This window comes from Vulpes lagopus, chromosome 24 (assembly GCF_018345385.1).
Source record: "Vulpes lagopus strain Blue_001 chromosome 24, ASM1834538v1, whole genome shotgun sequence".
Classification (NCBI taxonomy): Eukaryota; Metazoa; Chordata; class Mammalia; order Carnivora; family Canidae; genus Vulpes; species Vulpes lagopus.
Window position 1 is genome coordinate 6,009,078 of NC_054847.1, and position 20,551 is coordinate 6,029,628.

Consider the following 20,551-nt stretch of genomic DNA (forward strand, 5'->3'; position numbering starts at 1 on the left):
AAGGGGGGGATCCCTGGGTGGCGCAGCGGTTTGGCGCCTGCCTTTGGCCCAGGGCGCGATCCTGGAGACCCGGGATCGAATCCCACGTCGGGCTCCCGGTGCATGGAGCCTGCTTCTCCCTCTGCCTGTGTCTCTGCCTCTCTCTATCTCCCTGTGACTATCATAAATAAATAAAAATTAAAATAAAAATAAAAATAAAAGGGGCCCCCAGGTAAGGGACCACCACAGGACATGGAGTATCCAAACTGGAATCCTGGAGAAGGATGAACTGCTTGTTAATATTAACTCCTGTTTTCTGATTTCTTAGAGTTGGTTATGTTTCCATTTTCACCCCAACAGTAGATTTAATAATCCTTAGCTCATCTTTTTAATGCCATTGCCACAATATCTTAAGTGAAAGAGTTCAAATAGATTTTAAACAAAGGAATTGAATAGGCGCTACCTAACTCACCCCGGTTAGACAAAGTAAAAGCATCCACCGTAAAATATGCTGTTCAGATACAACTTATTTCACCTGGATGTGACCTTCATTGCAAATACAGTGGTAAACTGTCATCTGGGCTAGACTAAATATACGTCATTAATTACCCCGCCCTTAATTGCATTACTATATTTTTAAGTTACAATGCTTTAAGTTAAATGCAGTGAGCTGGCAAACTAAAGGTCTTGTTTCTTTGAAAAGTATTAGTGGCATAAGATAGGTGATTGTGTAAACTAGCATTTTAGAGTGCTACATAGAAATAATCTCAGTTTGGCATTTCAAAGGAAGTGACTGGCTATCAGAAGAAAAAGTAAAAGGTCGATTACATGGGTTTATCTATCATCTCATTGTGCCAAAGGTTGGTGTTTAGAATCTCTGACACATTATTAGTGAGCAAAAGTGTTCATGATTCCTCCTTTCCCTCTTAACATCATTGTGTTTTGCAGTTATCTTGGTCGGATAGAGGATCATCATAGATTTGTCTACATCGAGGCAGGGTCCCAAGGCTCCTATTAAATAGCAGAAGATTTCTGTTCTGTATCTCTCAATGATGTACTCCTGTCCTAGTCAGAGAAGAGGCCTAGGGCATTGTTTAAATATGTAGGTCAAGGTTAGTTTTGCCGATAGGCCTATTAGGCCACAGTAGGATCAGGGACATGGAGGAGACAGAGGTGTCCATATCTTTTTCTCCTTTGATGCTTGAAAATCCCATCTTTGTAGTTAAAATACTGGCAATACCACCTGAAATGCCAAAATTACCTGAAAAAAGTGACTATTATGCCAACCCCACCTCTACTTAGATCAAGATCTCATATCAATGAGAATAAAGATATTAGTTACCCTGGGCTAGGTAGACTTTGATTCAATTCTGAATAATTAGCTATGCATCCTTAGGTCAGTGACTTGACATCTCTGAGTCTATTTCCTCACCCTTAAAAATGTGAATGATACCAACTTTCTTAGTACCAATGTAATGACACAAATAGAGCTTATATTTCTACTTCTTGGTTTCAAGCATGGTTTCTTATTCATAATAACTTAGATAACTTTGATTTCCTCCCATTTCACCCAACCCCGCACTCTCCTATGAGATGCTGAGAAGGCCACAGAGGTTAAGAATCAAAGAAGCAGAAGATTTAGGGATGCTCCAGGATAGGGGCATCCCAAATTCGACTGTTTAAATGCAACTGTTGCTAAAACACAAGTTCTGATCAGAAGTTAGGGGGCAGTCGTTGAGATTTTGCATGTCTAACAAGCTCCCAGGTAATGCCTGCATATCCACATGGAGTCCACACTTCCAATAGTGAGAAAAACATAGGACTTGACACTAGTCATGCTGGGGCTGGGGAGCAATGAAGACAGGATAAAAGGGAGGAAAAGAGCTGGAAAGAAGGAAAGAATCCTTCAGGTGGAGATGTAGTGACAAAATTCTGTACTTCTCATTGTCTTTTTAAACAGATTAGATGATATCCATATCCCGTCTGACTCAATCAATTCAGATGGGAGATTGGTGCTGTCATTTGTAGGCAGGCATCTTAGTGCTGACTGTGAAATTGGATGTTCAGGATTGTCATCTAGCAAGCTACCTGGAACAAGTCCCCAGATAGCTGATAGCATGGTAATTGTGAGAACCCTGATTCCTAAATTGGTCCAGATCCAACTCTCCTTACAGAAGGACCAGGGGCACCAAACTGAAAACCAACTACCAAAGACCTTCATGGGTCCTTAAATTTTTGCAACTAGTGCTTCCCAGAGAGAAGATAAAAAGTGTTCATGGATGCTGTGCCTAATGGGGGCAAGGGTTTTGAGCCTCTTCAATGGTCCATAAGCCCAGGAAGATAAGAAGAATTTGACATAGAAAATCAGATTCTCTATAGCAACAAAATTGTTATGCTAGAAACATAACAATCTCAACTTACACAGGCAAGTATCTCAAAAATATATCAAGTGAGGAAGAGAGATTACAATTTCAAGGAACAAATGGTAAATGTAATTGTTTGTAAAACTGCAGGGGGTGGGGGGTGTGGAGGGACAAAGGGATGGGAAAGAAAAATACAAACCTCTCCTCTCATGGGGCCAGAGATGTCTGTTCTTACTTGGCTTTTAATCATATCAAGTAACTTCAAACCTTCCCCTCGCTTTGGATCAGGTCTAACCTACTGTTGAGCAGCTTCATGCTGCGCCACCAGTTCTGCACTTCCTGCTGACAGTAAGTGCTTCTCGAAGCCCAGCTGACTTTAAAGCTCAGATCAAACGCTTTCTGGCCACAAAACAAATCACATTTGACAAAGTCAGATCCCTCTTAAGCCACAATTACACAGATTGACTTAGTAACCTAAATTATTAGTGATCTGACCCCCCAGTTTAATGTATTTTGTCCTTTTAAAAAGGCAATTAGTTCTCTTTTTTTGCTTTGTATTACTTTGTGTGTGGATGAGAAAGGACTGAGGGATGTGTAGAGGGAGAGAGCAAAAATTCTATTTGGCAAATCCCTTCCCTAGATGAGATAACAGTGTGAACACTATTACAGTGGGCGCTAACCGCCCAATCTCCCTCTGGTTTGGTGGGTTATCCAGACCTTGGCTCTCATAGTAGTACCTTGGGGCAAAGGGTGTATTTTTCTCAGAAAGATTACTTTGTCACCGACCAAACTCGACATTTCCTTTACTCAGGGTCTGAGGAAACTCATCAGCATACCTTTCCTATAATTTTCTTTCCAACTTTTGAATTGATCTTTGTTTCTGACATGACAAATTTACCAGCGGGGCATCCTTTCTTCCTGTATATAGGTCAGAGATGTGCATGCTTAAGTTCTGGGCACACACAGAGGTAAAGTGGTCCTTCATTACCTGTGTTCAAAGTTTGCTAAAGGTGTAGATGGTTGCCAGGAGTCAGCAGTTTTACACAGCGTCAGGACTTGAGGGCAGGCTCATCTTTGAAAAATAGCTCAACAGTGAATAGCTACAGGGACGCTGTTAAGCACACTCCATATGAGCTATAGTTTCACGGACGTAAAAATTTTTACAACTTGGATTTCATCTTAGGTGGCATATCAGGAAATTTATTTATAAATGTATAGAAGTCTGAATGGAGTAGAGTAGAAGGAATTCATGAAATAGTATGATAATCAGTGAATGACTGAATGAATGAGCAAGTGAACGAATGGAGTATGTTAGGAAAAAAAAAATATCCAGAACTTGGGTGCCTGGGTGGCTCAGTTGGTTAAGCACCTGCCTTTGGCTCCAGTCATGGTCATGGGGCCCTGGAATTGATCCCCACTCAGTGGGGAGTCTGCTTCTTCCTCCCCCTTTGTCCACCCCTCTACTTGAGCTCTATCTTTCTTGCTCAAATAAATAAATAAAACAGTTTTTTAAAAAAATCCAGAACTTGTGAGAAAAAAAAAAAAGAAGAAGAAGAGTAGAGTATGTCTTTTAGGTATCATCCTGGGCAATTTTAACAGGACCACTCAATGATTTTTAATTCTCTAGGAGAATATACCTGTCATTTGGTTTTCTTATCCATTGATTATTAGATCTTAGACACTGTGAAGTTACATATTCATGTATAAGTGTTTGTCTAAAAGAAAATATAACCCCAAAATTTTACTCTACTGTAGGACATTGATTGGTTTTGTATCTACCTAGAAGTTTTATTCTAATATTCTTTATTTTTTCTCTGCTCTGTGCCATGGCATTTTTTAAAAAAAATCTATGAAACCAGGATATTGATAATTCTTATATAGAGAGGGGTTGTGGAGATTGAATTGATTGACCTTAAAAGCTCAGAACAGTGATGGCTCATGGTAAGCAGTGATTATATTGCTGTGATGATTTTTAGTCTTATGCTGGCAGGTACACAATCCCACCAGTTGGGGGGAGCCAAACTTGATCATGATAGTGCTTAGTAGCAATGATTTAGTATCTGTTTGTGAACTTGCTATTTAAAACACTATGTGGAGGGGTTCCTAGGTGGCTCAGTTGGTTGAGCATATGCCTTCAGCTCAGGTCATGATCTAAGGGTCCTGGGATTGAGCCCTGGGTCTGGCTCCCTGCTCAGTGAAGAGCCTGCTTCTCCCTCTCACTCTACCGCTCTCCACCATTCAATCTCTCTTTCTCACTCAAATAAATAAAATCTTTATGGGCAGCCCGGGTGGCTCAGTGGTTTAGCGTCACCTTCAGCCCAGGGTCTGATCCTAGAGACCCAGGATCGAGTGCTTCTCCCTCTGCCTGTTTCTCTGCCTCTCTCTCTCTCTCATGAATAAATGAATGAAATCTTAAAAACAAATTAAAATCCTTAAAAAATAATGTGTTAATAAATTAATTAATCAAAAAAACACTATATGGAGATTTTAAATTAAAACCAAGATGTTCTTTGAAATCTCTTGTGTATCTAAAGTATCCTAGGTTTCTAACCGTGCAGAACAGTTCGCACTTCTGGTTGTATTTGATGTTTTTCCTCTTTTAAAATAAAAGGGAAGTTTTAACGAAAGATGTGTAGAAAGGAGTGTTCATTAGGCAGAGATACAGAATACTTCTAGGTCGTTTTAGTGGACAGATGACATATAAGTCTGCTTTTAGCATGAAAAAAATAAGTCATTACTATACTGATGTTTCCAATCCAAATAAAAAATATAGTTTTCTCAAATTTTAGATTTTTAAATTTGGAAAACTCATATGGCAAAAACCTAGTCTTTAATAACATTAACATCACTTAGGTTTTATTATAATATATGCTATATATTTATATGTTCTATGTATGCATATTTACACATGTATATAACTATATGTATATATGTCCTAATATATAGGTGTGTGTGTATATATATATCCAAACCTGTATATATCCACCTCTTTATATATGACTCCGTTGTGTGTGTGTGTATATATATATATATATAACTATATGTGTATATATTGGCTTTCTATCTACCCTACTATATATATGTATATATGCATATTATTTATGTTGCATATGTGAAAATAATAATATCAATATTATCATTAACAAAAAATGTTAGCTATTAATTACTTACATGCTAATCTATCCATGTAAACTCTTTATGAATAGGATTCATCCCTATTTTTACCAACTATGTACCGGAGTTCTAACCGAGTACACTAGCACATAGTAGGTGCCAATAAATGTTAACAGAAGAATTTGTTATTTATAAATTTTAATTCAACCTAGTAGTTTGCAACTCATTGCATTCTTTTTAAATTTTTTTTTTACTCATTGCATTTTAGAATCACCTGGAAAGCTTGTATTTGTTTATTTATCAATATCCACCCTTGGATCCCATTTCAGATAATTAATTCAGAATATCTGAGGTAAGAGCTTAGGCAGTGTTACTTATAAAACTATCCAGGTGATTCAAATGTATAGCTCTTGGCTGAGAACCAGTGATAGAACCTCTCCTCAAGACTGTGTTAAATTGGGCAGCCCGGGTGGCTCAGCGGTTTAGCGCTGCCTTCAGCCCAGGGTGTGATCCTGGAGACCCGGGATCAAGTCCCACGTCGGGCTCCCTGTATGGAGCCCGCTTCTCCCTCTGCCTATGTCTCTGTGAATAAATAAAATATTAAAAAAAAAAAGACTGTGTTAAATTTCCCCTGCCAGCCAGGCCTGGGCGGTTGTGCTAGAGGGTGAATTCTAGTCCAATATATCTCAACTCTCTGAGACTGTATCTTCCGCATAGCCTTCCGGATTTAGACTGTAGCTGGGAGAAGACAGAGAGGTCAACATCTCTGCATACACTCATGCTATCCTTGGGCTCAGATACAGATGCTCCAGTGAGCAGGATAGTTAATAAATTGGAGTAGAGACATCTGTGCTCTGTCAATATCTGCCCACTAGGGGATGAGCTGGCCTGTGATCAGATTCTCAGATTCAGATTCACAGCTTCCCCCAGAAACTGTCCAGGTGTTACTAGGCAGTAATGACTTTCTGCAACTGTATAGTTGGATGGGGTTGGGACTCTGCTCTGGATGACCCATCCAAGACTCATATTAAAATCTTCCAACCTGTGTTTCTTCCAGAAATGGCAAGTGAATCTCCCTGCTCTGGTCCAGCTCTCTACCCTGCAGTGAGAAGTATCTTTTGGATGTGAAATCTTCCTCAGCTGCACATAATGTGTCAAGTCAGGCATTACTGGTCCACTTGACAGATAAGGAACTGAGCTCAAGAGCAGATAGGTGCTTGTGATCCTCACAGAGCTTGCAAGTAAATGCCATAAGCAGCATTTGAGCTCTGGTTGGTACGTTTCCAAGTCTTTTTCTAATATGGGCTTTTAAAATCTGTGTTAGTGAATCAGTTTGCTCACGTGGTGATTAGGGAGCAAAACTTGGGGTTTGGATGACTTGAGTCAAAGCATTTCCCCTTCATAGCTGTGTGATTTTAAGCAAGTTACGGTATTTTCCTGAGCCTCAGGAACCCTATCTGAAGTTTAAAGGTAATAATACTCATAGTATCTATCTTTCTGAAGATGAAATACCTTAATATAGGTGAAATAATCTATAACATTCTTGGAACAGGGTATGCAGCAAAAAGATAGTGTTAGTACACAATTGTTATTAATATTTTCCTGCTAGGTCTTTGAGTGGTCATTCTTTTTCCTTTGGAATAGCATTCTTTTTAAATTTATTTTGTATTTTTTATTTAAATTCAATTTAATTAACATATGGTGCATTATTGATTTTAGGAGTAGAATTTAGTGATTCATCAGTTGCATATAACATCCAATGCTCATTTCATCATGTATCCTCTGAATGTCCATCACCTGTTACCCCTTGCATCACCCACCTTGCCTCCAGCAAACTTCAGTTTGTTTCCTATAGTTAAGAGTCTCCTATAGCATTCTTAAACTCCTTTCTTAAAAAAAAAAACATACAACTTGCTAACTTAAATTACTGATCCCATTGTAATACAATATAACCTGTGACATATAGTACAAAACAAATACCAAATATACAAATAAAAATTGCAAATCTCTCTCATGATTAATGGAGATCTATAATTATAAAATAAAATGTCAACAAGTTAAATCATTCTGCACTTTATATCCATAACTCAATGATCAATTAAAACTTATTCCATAATGTAAAGATATGCCAGTATTGGAAAACTTCCTAATATGATGGGTCTCATATTATCAATGAGAATATATAGTCAGGAATAATTAATATGAACTCTAACAGATCAGTGTACTTCTTGAAGTTGCATACACATTTTTTTCTCAACTTGAAAAAATAGTTTATAATGTTCACTTGATGTATACATTTACAAATATAATTAGATATTTAATAATCTTTAAAAATTAAAAAATAAACTTTAACCATCTCTAAAAATTAAAAACTTCAATTACACAACTACACATATATGTGTATATCTACACATCATAAAAGTCAACCAAATCTGACAAAAAATATATCTACCTAAATACTCAACATTATATTTTTTGAAGACATTTCACAAAAGAGGTCAGTTTATTTCCATCTTATTTCCATCACATGTTGTAAAGGTATACACTCAATATTTAACCACAGCTATCACTAGCTGGTGGGCTTACATATTATTTGCATATTCTTACTTTTACTTAACAGTACTATGTATTCTTAAATAATATAAGATTGTAAAAATTGAAGTTATTGAAGGAAAAATCTTGGTAGATTTAAATCATGTTTATTATAAACATGTTCTTGTTAGATACATGAAATATAAAAAGAAAGCAATTAAAAAAACTTATTTTCACAAAGGCCTTTCATAATAATTAGAGAATAGTATAGGTTGGGGAGACAAGGACCAGCACACTTTGAATATCCATTACGCACAGGGAAACATGGTTTAATTCCATTTTAACCCCCCTCTTCCCATTCTTCTTCTGAACGATGCTCTTGGACATGAGCCCAGGGAAGGGAGGTATTTTTTTTCTTCCATTTCCCCACAGTGTGCTTATTCAGCACTGCTTTTAGAGTTTTAGTCACCTTACTTACCAACTCTTCGGTTGAGTTGAGCTGGGCTGTGAGTACCCGTGAGGTCTGAGGAACTGGAAAAAGCCATCGGAGAGAGCAGGGACGCCAACGGGTCATCACAGTTGTCTGTAACGATAAGAGAGAAAGACAGTAAATATTATTAGTAAGAGATAGCTTGTAAAGAGAGGAATCAGGCATTAATCACCATTATTTATTAACTATTGCTCAGAACAAGGCTAGTAGCACTTGTTTCCATGTGCTATTTCATTTACTCCTCCCAGTCCTGAATGACAGGTATAAATGTCTTTCACAGTTGGAGACACTGACATTCAGAGATGTTACGAAGTTTGTCCAAGGTCACAACACTAGAAAACGGCGTGGCTAGAAATCTCACTGATTTGTCTAACTCAGATGTCTAACTATCATCTGTTCCTTTAATCAGTTACTTGAGCAAAGTCTCAAGTTATGGCTGTTGAACCTATTTTAGAAGAAGTGAGATTGTTGAAGGGCGGCTACAATTGTTTACCTGCTCTTCCATCTTCAGTTCCTGGGACTCCTGCCATAGGGTATCTAGATGGACAGAATTATTTAGATGGCCTCACTCCTAGTTGTATGAAAATCTTTTGAAAATGAAAAACTAATTCTAATAATTAATGTCTATTCCACAAAGTAAGGGAGTATAGTCCCTGATCTTGTACAATTTTGAATCTGATATTTAGAAGCAGCCCTTCCAGTCTTCCCTAATGTAACAGGTATGCTCTCTAAGGTTTCTTTGATGCTGTTCAAATGTGGAACAGAATGGGGTCATGGGGAGAAATGTGGTCTTGACAACACGGACCTGTTCCTCCAGATTGAGCATGGAATCTCACGCAGAGGACCCTGCACTTCACATAGCAAACTGGTCATCTAAATGTTCTGTGATCATTAGTCATTTGTTTGTTTGCATCTTACACTAAGTGGCACACTCTTTGTCGGACTTTAGCAAATAATCTGATACATAATAAGCCTTCAATAAAGGTTTGTTGAAAGAAATGGATGGTGATGGAAGGAAGGAAGGAAGGAAGGAAGGAAGGAAGGAAGGAAGGAAGGAAAGAAGAGAGGTAGGGAGGGAAAGAGGGAGGGAGGAATTAGTTCACACCACAGTACCAACATGTTTTTTTTTTTTCTATTTTTCCATTAAGTTTACAATTGACCTTTCAGGACTTTGCAAAATGATGTCACAAAATCTAGATATATCTCATTCAAACATAATTCTATGTCATTCAGTTTGAAGGTAAACTTCATGTATTAAAGGCTCTCAAGGAAAATGGGTCTGATTTTTTTAATGTACATTGGATAGGAGGTTGTTTGTTTATCCAGAAAATTCTGAGGGGACTATTTCATCTAACTCCAGGAAAATTAATGAGAAACATAAGGATTAAATTTTTGTTTGTTAAATGTGTTAAAAAAAAATCAACTGGCAAAGTATATTTTGAGTTTTTCCCCAAACACAAATGTTTGAAAAATATTTTGAGGTACTTGACAAAAACAAAACAGAGCCAGATTCTCACTAAAGGAGGAATGACATAAAAATCACAGCAAGGACACCTCTGCAGTTTTGGTCATTCTGCAAATAGGAAGGAGAGTTCAAGGTTCCTTTATTCCAGTCCTAAGATGCAGGTGAGGGGAGGTGCATACATATTTGCAGTGCATTTATTTGGAAACACAGATTGGTTACTCTATTTATCCATTAGCAAATAATTTTTATATGATGCAAATATTCCATTTGTTTATACTCATCATTAGGCAACATTAGGTGAATACAGAAAACAGAACTCAGTGGAGTGGAAATACATCGTACTTGTACATACCCACATCAAACACCACACACTATGAGATTTCACAGCTATGCTATGAGCCACTCCTGTCTGCGACTGTAGTGACAATCATCCTCCAGTTTCAGAAAGCACATCTCCCACTACTCCCTGATAGCTCACAACCCTTCTGACATCCACTTCCACAAGCAAATTGAAGTTTTTTTTTTTTTTTTAAATGCTGTTAATGACATGTGTGAGCTTTGGGCCCCTAATCCTATTTTTCCTCTAAAGTAACAATAAAAGGGGCCTAAGTGTTTCAGTTTAATTCAGTCCAAAAAATATTTATAAGGACATACTTGATGTTTGACCTTGGACAAGCACTAAGGGTAGAGTTGAGTAAATTGAGTCTCAGATCTCACGGAGCACTGAGATCATTGAAAAATGGAAAGAGTCAAACAATCAATCAATCTCATGAGAAAGTTTAGGAGAATTTCACCAAGGTTACATCCCAGCCAGTACAATGGGGATCCACTTAAACAGACATCCAGGAAAGTGATCTGGTCCATCTCATCTAGCCCTATGCAGTCTCCCCTTTCGGAAGGTGCTGGCTTCACGGAGAGGTCAGGCTCCAGACTCTCTTGGCCTCAATACCAACTGCCATTTTCTCACTGGCCATTTCTCTTCTGAATTGTACCTTCCTTGTATCTCCACTTGTGGAGTCAATATTTCCACTTTGGAAATTAGTAAACCCATCAAAAACAATCTGTGCTAAAAAGAAGATCCGTGAGAGGAGATTGTGCAGGACTCCTCTTGTCATGGGCCCTGTGCATTGCAATAGTGGCTTTTAGGGAATGTGGCTGAACTTTTGTTCTTTCCCTAAAAGTGATAATAATGGGAAAATCTCAAATCATAAAGGATGAAAGACCTCTCCTCCCCAGCCAGTACAGAGCTCCGGGCTCTCTCTCCGTCTTCTGTCATCTAAATTGAGAATAGACCAGGCTTCTAATCAAATTAATCTTGGTCATTGGGAATTAAGATTTGTCCATATAGGGATGCCTGGGTGTCTCAGCGGTTGAGCATCTGCCTTTGGCTCAAGGCATGATCCTTGAGTCCAGAATCGAGTCCCACATCCGGCTCCTTGTGGGTAGCCTGCTTCTCCCTCTGCCTGTGTCTCTGCCTCTCCCTCTCCTTCTCCCTCTTCCTCTCTCTCTCTTTCTCTTTCTCTGTGTCTCATGAATAAATAAATAAAATCTTAAAAAAAAGAATTTGTCCATATAACCATTCTAAATCCAAAAGTGTGTATTATTTTTAGACATGTGTCCTATTCTTAAGGCAGAAGAAGAATGATCTAGCATAAATTAGAACAGCTTATACATATTATAATTCATGATTTGGGACAGTCTGGGACTGTGGAAAGTATCAGGAAGCCTAGAGCTAGGAGCTCTTCATTCTAGATTATTTTTTTCTATTGCCCAATGACTCCAGGTAATACATTCAGATGCACTAAATAGTATCTTCATTGTCTGAAAAATCAAGAGAGTCATCTCTGACATATTCAGCCACAGAATCATTTTTAAAAAGAATGAGAATAGGGATCCCTGGGTGGCGCAGCGGTTTGGCTCCTGCCTTTGGCCCAGGGCGCGATCCTGGAGACCCGGGATCGAATCCCACATCCAGCTCCCTGCATGGAGCCTGCTTCTCCCTCTGCCTGTGTCTCTGCCTCTCTCTCTCTCTCTCTGTGACTATCATAAATAAATAAAAATTTAAAAAAAAGAATGAGAATATATGGAAAAATATGCAGGAAAACCCCCTTTAAAGGATAAAGAACAGAATGAAAACACAGAGCACTATATGAATCGTCTGTAATATTTGCCGTAATTGGGACCAACCATTTCAATATTTTCATTTCTTGAACTTTATGACATATCACAATACTTGCTCAGTAATTGATGTCACCAGTAGCTCTATTGCCCTAAAGGTTTACCAAGGGCCAGATGAGAGGGAGAATATGAAATGGTGGGGAAACGAAGGGGTAAAGAATCACTGGAGAGTGAGGACAATATTGCATGGGGCAGTCCTCCCCCTCTGTGGACCAGCCACCTTGCAGAGACTGGGCCAACATCACACCAAACACATGGCTGGGAAGGAAAGAAACAAAGCACCATCTGCTCCACCATTCCTGCAGGCTTTAAATAAGCAAACCCATGTTGTCATCGCATTTTAGGCACCACTCACATCTCTGCCTTCTGACAGTGTGTCTGCACAACACTAAACCCATCAGTTGGTTCCTCCAAAACTGTGGTGGATGTTTATCTCTATTTACATGAAGAAAGAGGAAAGGATGAAGAAACTCAGGTGGGCTGAGAGATGTTTGGAGGGGAACATACCAAGGGACTAACACTAGGCTTTCAAGGGGACATATACAACCCGAGATAGGCTTTCATGATTTTACCAGAATATCATTTTCCACACTTGATGAATGCATTTTAAATAGATGGGGCTTGTCTTTAAAAGATTTTTTACGGGGTGCCTGGGTGGTTCAATCAGTTAAGTGTCAGTCAGACTCTTGGTTTTGGCTCAGGTAGTGATATCAGGGTTGTTCAGATTGAGCCTCACATTGGGCTCCAGGCTCAGCACCAAGTCAGCTTGAGATTCTCTCTCTCTCCATCTCTACCTCTGCCCTGCTTGTGCTCATGCTGTCTTTCTGTTTAAAATAAGTAGACAAATCTTTAAAAAAAATAAGATATTTTTTTTGCAAAAAAAGATAAAGTTTAAAAGCTATCTAATAATGCAAATTCTTACTCATGTATAATCTACTAATTTTCCATTTTTCCTCAGCAGATAACTTTATTGCCATATCTACTAATTTTCCTTTATAACATAAAGTCCACTCCCTACCCCACCCCATTCCCAGGCTGGTGAAAATCCATGCCTATGAGTGTGATGGAAAGTAACTCAGCTCTTTCCAATCAGTAACTGCTGAACAACCCCATTCTTATTTGCAAATGACTAAGCCCTACGTTCATAAAGTAAGAGGATACCGGAACCCAAGGAACTTTTGAAATAGTGAAATTCAAGCCCTTTACTTTACAAATGAGGACATCAGGATTCAGGGAGTCTGCTCAGGATTATTCAGTCACTGATGGACTAGCCTGGACCAAAGCTCAGATTTCCCCTTTCCCAGGGGTGACCTGCTACCTCTGCAGAAGTCCAGTAATCATAATTATATTATTTTTGTTTTAACAAATAACTTTTCTTATGCAAAAAGAAGGGCACGATTGCATCTCCCGGATAACAGAAAACCAGTGCAGAATAGCCTATGATTTTCAAAAGAACTTGAATTTCTTCTCTATTTTTTCTTGCCTTCTTATGTCTTCCTTCAGCATCAAAAAGAGAACAATAAAGGGAGGATTTAAAAAAGTAAGAAGAGATAAAGAAAAGTGACTTGTTTCCTTATGAATATTTGTGTGGCTCCTCAAGTCAAGCATTTTATTTGATATTTCCAGTCTGAAGAAGTGGGGATAATTTGTTCCTCAATGTATATGAACAGCTACATATTAAAGGTCTCCTATCACATTAATTAAAAGGTAAAGGCACAAGAGAGAGTTCTGAGTAAATATGATATTTACATAGCTTTTCAGAAATTATCATTGACTCTTTAAGATGATTCTACTTTAAGTAACATTTTTTGTTGCCAACATATATTTTTATACATTATTATTAAAATACCACTCCAGTAACAGATGGCCCTGAAGTTAAATTGTGAGTATCGTCTTGATTACCACAGTAAATTGTCTGTATATGGGGATTTGGAACTTAAAAGATTCACTTGTATTTATAGGTGAGATAAAATTCCTCTTAGCATTGCACACTTAATGGCCTACTTTGTTTAAGAGACATAAAGCATGCATTTTGTGTAGTGCCTACAACGGTGCTTAGAAGTGACAACTCATGCTTTTAGCTTCCTTTATTTTTTTTCCCCTTGTTACCTATAATTTCACTTAGTAAACAACAAAAATAAATATTCTAATATTACTCTTGAATCTGACCCTGTTCCTCTTTTCCACCGTGAAATCCTAAAATATAAATTACCCCATAATGAACAGATCAAAAAACATGACTCTCTAAAATGAGTCATGAAAAGAAGGTTAAACCTTCTCTGTCCTGACATTCATCTCCAACTTAATGCAGTCTCTGCTTGCTGAATACCCACGGTTGTATTCTTTGCTATAGGAAGATAAAATTAAAGTCCAAGACACAGACCCTGAGTTCAAGAAACCAAGTATTTACTTTGGGTTGAAAGATAATCTCTCTCTATATTTTTAAGAAGCTCCTTATGTTTATGAACAATTCCATGCAAAAGCCCTTTGACCTGGGAACCAGGAACCCCAGGCTCTTTTACCTTCACTGTGAACATGCTCTCATTTTACCTTTCTGTATTTCAGATTCCTCAATTGTAAATGGCAGGGGATATTGCTCATTTGTTCAATCAACAAACCATAACTGGGCACATTCTAGACTTCTGAGTGTCCATAAGACTTTAAAGATAGTAAAGATGGGATCCCTGGGTGGTGCAGCGGTTTGGCACCTGCCTTTGGCCCAGGGTGCGATCCTGGAGACCCGGGATCGAGTCCCACATTGGGCTCCCGGTGCATGGAGCCTGCTTCTCCCTCTGCCTGTGTCTCTGCCTCTCTCTTTCTCTCTCTCTCTGTGTTACTATCATAAATAAATAAAAATTAAAAAAAATAAAATAAAAAATAAAGATAGTAAAGACAATGATAGCAAATTCCTCAAACATGGTGAAGATGGGCACACCACTGGCTGCACAGCACTAGTGATTGGTGATGGATGGGATGCAGTAGGCTGCACGAGCTTCTAGAAGAGAGGCTAGTGCTGTCTAGGGATTGACGAGCACTCTAGGATATTTTCCTAGATTTAAAAACAATTCTACTCATTTTTTATGTTAGATTTGATTTGGAGGTACTGTCCTTCACTTGTAGGTGGCTTGCTAGGACTACGTCATAATCAAGCATAATAAGTATGACAGCAAGGCAGCAGTGGCAGCCGGCGGCACAGTGTCTGTCTAGGTTGTTGGCAGTCACTGAGGCCTATCAAGAGGGAAACCATCCTTCGTACTGTATGGCTGAGGAAGATACAAGGGCTTTCGTCCATTTCACACTCTAGTCACTGTCTATACTGGGCTTTGAACCCAGGTCGGTGTGATTCCTTGCATATCACCTATCTGAAAAGTGGCTTCCAATTCCTAAAATGACATCAGGAATGCCTCCTAGATGGGCTCTAGTGAGTCTTCCATTTGACTGTCTTATATGAGGTGAGCCCTTCTTGGATTTTTTCATCCTTACATGAATGTTCCATAATTAGCCCAAACTCAAAATGCACCTTGAAACATGCTTTTCTAAGTTACTTTTCCTTTCATTTTACTCTTTTTCACCCCCAGATTTTTTTTTTAATTCTCATGTTAGGAATACTGGATTCTCAACTGTTTTAATTTTCCACTTTAACCTTAAATATGGTTTATTAATGATTTAATCTAATGGAACAAATGTTTCCTAAATCCCTTGTGTGTGAGGCATATGTTATACATACTAATTGTGGGGCAATGTAAGGCATACAAAACATCTTGTTAAAAGAGGATATTATTTTACTCTAGCATTTAGTGTCCAGGACTATATATATGTTCAATAAATATTTGCTCTAAACAGTTGAAAGATTTCTTAGGAGGTGCCTGGGTGGCTCAGTTGGTTAAGCATCTGTCTTCATCTCAGGCCATGATCCCAGGGTCTGAGGATCTAGTCCAGAGTCAGAGTCAGGCTTTCTGTTCAGCGGGGAGCCTGCTTCTCCCTCTCCCTCTGCCCTCCCCCCAACTTGAGCTCACTCTCTTGCTCTCTGTCTCTCTCTCTCTCAAATAAAATCTGAAAAAAAAAGAAAGACCTCTCAGATTTGCATTCGTTTTTTTTTCTTCTCACTTGTCTACTACTTGATCCTATCAGATTTTTTTTCCTATCAGATTTTTTTGAATACCATGTTATAATTTTTGCAACTGTCTTCTCAGTTTACCACTTGTGTCTATCCTCGTTCAATCGTCATTTCTAAACCTCTGTTCTCACCAGGCTCTACTAGTATGTCAGCCTTAAATTTGGTTTCCATTGGTGGCATCATGAAGATGAAGGAACAAAGAGAGGGTTGTGAGCACATAATAGACTGAGCATAAGGCCAGGGTGTCACTGATAGGGACACAGGCTGGTCAGAGAACTAGAAACTGAGGTCCAATCATCAGATTCAGGAGTAACGTGCCTATTGCTGAGATCAGCTTTGGTCAGAGACCAAAAAACACAACCCCTAAAAGCATTACTGGTAGTGTCTAAAGTCGAATATACTAAAATTATTAAACCTGTAGGATTATGAATGTTCCTTCATAGTGAACTGTTTTAGCTAGAAGATATGAAATATTGAATGGTAAAAAAGGTGAGATTTACAGCTAAAAAGTATTAGAAATTTCTGGATATAAGCTGAGAGTGGTGACTAGATTATTTGGAGGGTTTTAATAGCAAATATAAAGAAAATCCAAACTTTGAAAAAAATTAATAGGTAAAAATTTACCTATTAAAACAATTCTAAATTCAATTTTATTTCTATACACTCCTGATACTTTCTTCCCATCCCCACCTATCAACCCTCCACATAGAACACACCCATCAACATTACACAGAACACAACACACACACACACACACACACACACACACACACACACACACACACACACACACACAAAGATCACAGGTTTAAAAAAATTAAAAATACAGATGATCTCTTTTTACTTTTAAGAGCACTTTAAGGGATTATGTATGGAATATTAAGATGAATAAATGGAAGCAAGTGAAGAATTATAAAGACAGCGTTATGCCAATTTAGTGCTCATCAGAGCTGAGAATTTCTTTTCTAGAGCTGTGTCTATTTCAGTAGGTATCTATTCTTTCTTTGAATACAGTGAAGCTAAACTTCCAATAGCTACTCGTGATCCTGCATCGAGTAGTTCTAAATTACAATAAAAATTCTGGTTACTCCAGAAACCCCGATTTTAAAGTGCAGATCAATCAATCCTTAGACATTTGTAAAACCCTCTTCATCTTTAATGGGCATAGGCACAGAATTTCTAAAGGAAACACTAACATCTCTGTGTGTCATCAATCTACTCTTTGGAATTGAGGGAAAAGGCCTGATTAAAAAGATAGGTTTGGATTGGAAACTGGCCAGCTGGCTGACAGCACAACCCAGTGAGGTCAATGCCAACCATTTATGAGTGGATGGGATAAACATGTACTGATAATGTGAACAAATATTGATCTTTATTGGTCTTTGTAGATAAAAAAAAAAAAATAATGACAGCCCAGAGACAGAAGCAGTGGTCTTTCAAGATCATAATCTGGCTCTGTGTGTATGTGTGTGTGTGCGTGTGTGTGTGTGTTCTTTCTGGACCAGTTGGAGACTGTAGTATATTTGGAAAGAACCCAGACATTGGAGTCCAGCCCAGTCTGAATTCAGATCCTGACTCTGCAGCTTACTAATTATATGTCCTTTGGGATGTCATTTAATCTCAGTCTTCTCTATGTATAATGGGGATAATAAGTGTACACAGGCTTGTTATGAGAACAAAAAGAGACAATTCATGTAAAATATTTAACCCAGTGGTTGGCACATGACTGGATACACATTCATTCCCTTCATTTGCTGTCCCCTTTCTTCACTAGATTCAAGCTCACCATCTCCAGTTGCAGTCACTGCATTTGAAAAATGACACTTCTTGTACAGTTTATTACATATTTTAGACTTTTCACATCCAGATGGTTTTAACACTGTTTCTTTATCAGCACTTTAGGGCTCTTAAGATAATTCTGTACCAAGAGCTATTCTGTTTATGCATTACTTACATGCTCCAAGACTAAACCCAGCACACTTTCTAAGTTTTATCACTTTTTTTTTCTTGTATTCAATAATAGTTCTTAAGCATAATGTGCCAGGCATCATGCTGCCTGGTTCATTATACTGGTGAGTCTTAAGAGGAACACAAGGCACAGATCTTAGATGACATTACAAAGAACAAGGTTGTAGAAAATACGTGGTTTTCTTTCTAGACCTTACATTTGATTTATTTTTTTAAAATAGACATATTAAAAACATGGGCCTGATATGTTTGTGTTTTTAGATCAGAAGCTTAAAAAGCCAAGAAACACTGCTCTGGGTGAAAGAGTCTCACCAATTTGTATCTTGTGAAGTTTGTTCTGGCTTTAACATAGAGAATGGGGCATGTCTGTGTGTGCATGTCTGGGGTAAGGAAGGATGTACAGTAGGAGGGTAAAAGGCAGAGAGAACCAATCAAGGCCTATGGAAATAGTAAAGAGAAATAATAAGTGCCTTAACTAAAGCAATGGCAACTGGAATGGAGAAAGGGTAAGGAAATTGAGGTATATAAGAATCATCATTGCGTGGTGCATTGAAAGGGAGGGAAGAATAAAGGATAACTTCAAGGTTTCTGGTCTCAATGACTATTTTGTTATTCTAAAGACCTGGAAGCTTACAAATAATATGGAAAGTCATATAATGTTATAGACTGGTAAGTTCTTAATCGTCCAAAGAGAGAAGTGAGCAGTGAGTACTATATTCAGTAAAAAAAAAAAAAAAAAAAGAAACATCACATTGACCTGAGATAGTTCTCCCATGCTTTCAGAATACAATTCTAGTTCCTTGCCTCTCTATATCCATTCATAATCAGACTGTTGGTTATTTTATCTTCTAGTGTTTCTTATTTCTCAGTCTGTGCTCAAAATTGCCAATTTCTCAACAGCTTTCTGTACATGCTGTCCTGTACCTCTGTGGCCTTCTATATTTGACTGTGTCCTAAATAACCTCTATATCACCTTCCTCTTGCCCACTCATCAACTTCTGTTTCCTGCAAGTGCTCCCAGAGCATGTCTGATCTCTTCAGGCCGACTTCCTTCTTTGGGGCCTTTTATGTCTTGTACTCAGCCTCAGTAGGAGGACCTAGAATGGCGACGTGCTTTTATTTTGATGATATTGTTTTACATGAGGCATCAAGCTCTTTAAGAACTGGGACTATGTCTTACTTCCTATTCTCATTGCCTTTCAAAGTGATGATCACAGATCAGTTGTTCAATAATTACTTGTTGAGTAGAATCTTAGATAAATGAAGGAGAGTCTTAAATCCAGATTAGAAATCTGAGCAGGGACAAGGCAGCTTTCTAAAATGGGAAATGTCTGGACAACAGTAAAGACTTTCCCCAAGTCATATAGGGGAATGAAATCAAAACTGACTCCTTAAAGATAATTTTCATGAGATCATCATTACTATTTTTATATGTGTGTGATTTCCAAAATCCTTCTTTAGTTGATCTTTGGGGGAAAAAAGATGTCTCAGGTGAGTAGGACAGCTATATAGGTGACCATCTAACAGGTGAGAAGCACAGTTATGAACAACACACAAGTAATTAGCTGGAAATACAAACACATTTTCTCTCCAAAGTACTTGTTCTAGCCTCAAACATCTCTCCCACCTAATTCTGCTGATAACAAAAGCACGGCTTGAAAAACAGTAAATATGAAGGGGAGCTTGACTGTGTAAATACAGTGAGTATGCAAGTATCACGTAGAATAAAAACATTACTGCTGAGTTGCATCACCCTGTCTATGCATTTAATTGTTCTACTGACTTACTTGGTACATTTAGGCAAATCCATTCCCTTCTCTGTGCTGCAGTTTTCCTCCCTAAAATAGTGGTGGAGATGCCTGTTCTCCACAGGGAGATTGTGACAAATTGGGATTATTATGAACAAGCAACAGAGAAAATAATGTTCAGCAGATAAAAGTGCTCAATTAATGGTAACTATAAGATTATAATTATCCAGTAAGCCCCTGTATGGATTTTTGAGTAAGGAAATGATGTTTACAGAATGCATAAACGTGAATCCTAAAATTTTGAAGTCAAAACATTTCCAGTTCTCAATGATCATCTTCCTTAATTTATCACTAGACCTCTCTTAACATTGCTTTTAGGCTTTGAGGATGGGAACTGGGCAAGGGTGGCCAATAAACTGGCATTAGTGGTCCCAACTTACCAGCTGCTTCCCTTTAATTGATGATGGATGGCTCTACCTCATCTGTTTATTCTCTTCTAAAAACAATTTTCTCATTGGAAGGGAAGGAACCAAACAGAGTTCAGAGCTAAGTCTCAAATCTGGCCCTTCTGTCTCTGTCATCCTTTGTACTTTGTCA

General features: G+C 38.2%; 1 protein-coding gene across 3 annotated transcripts in view; it reads right to left on the reverse strand.

The window, feature by feature from the left end:
* The window catches only part of CNTNAP5 (contactin associated protein family member 5), a 792,545-nt gene that overhangs the window by 606,566 nt on the left and 165,428 nt on the right, over window positions 1-20,551 (reverse strand). For all 3 annotated transcript variants that reach the window (XM_041739874.1, XM_041739876.1, XM_041739875.1), the window contains exon 2: window positions 8,467-8,571. In XM_041739874.1, the coding sequence (XP_041595808.1) occupies window positions 8,467-8,571 (105 nt within the window). The remainder of the gene's footprint in view (window positions 1-8,466; window positions 8,572-20,551) is intronic.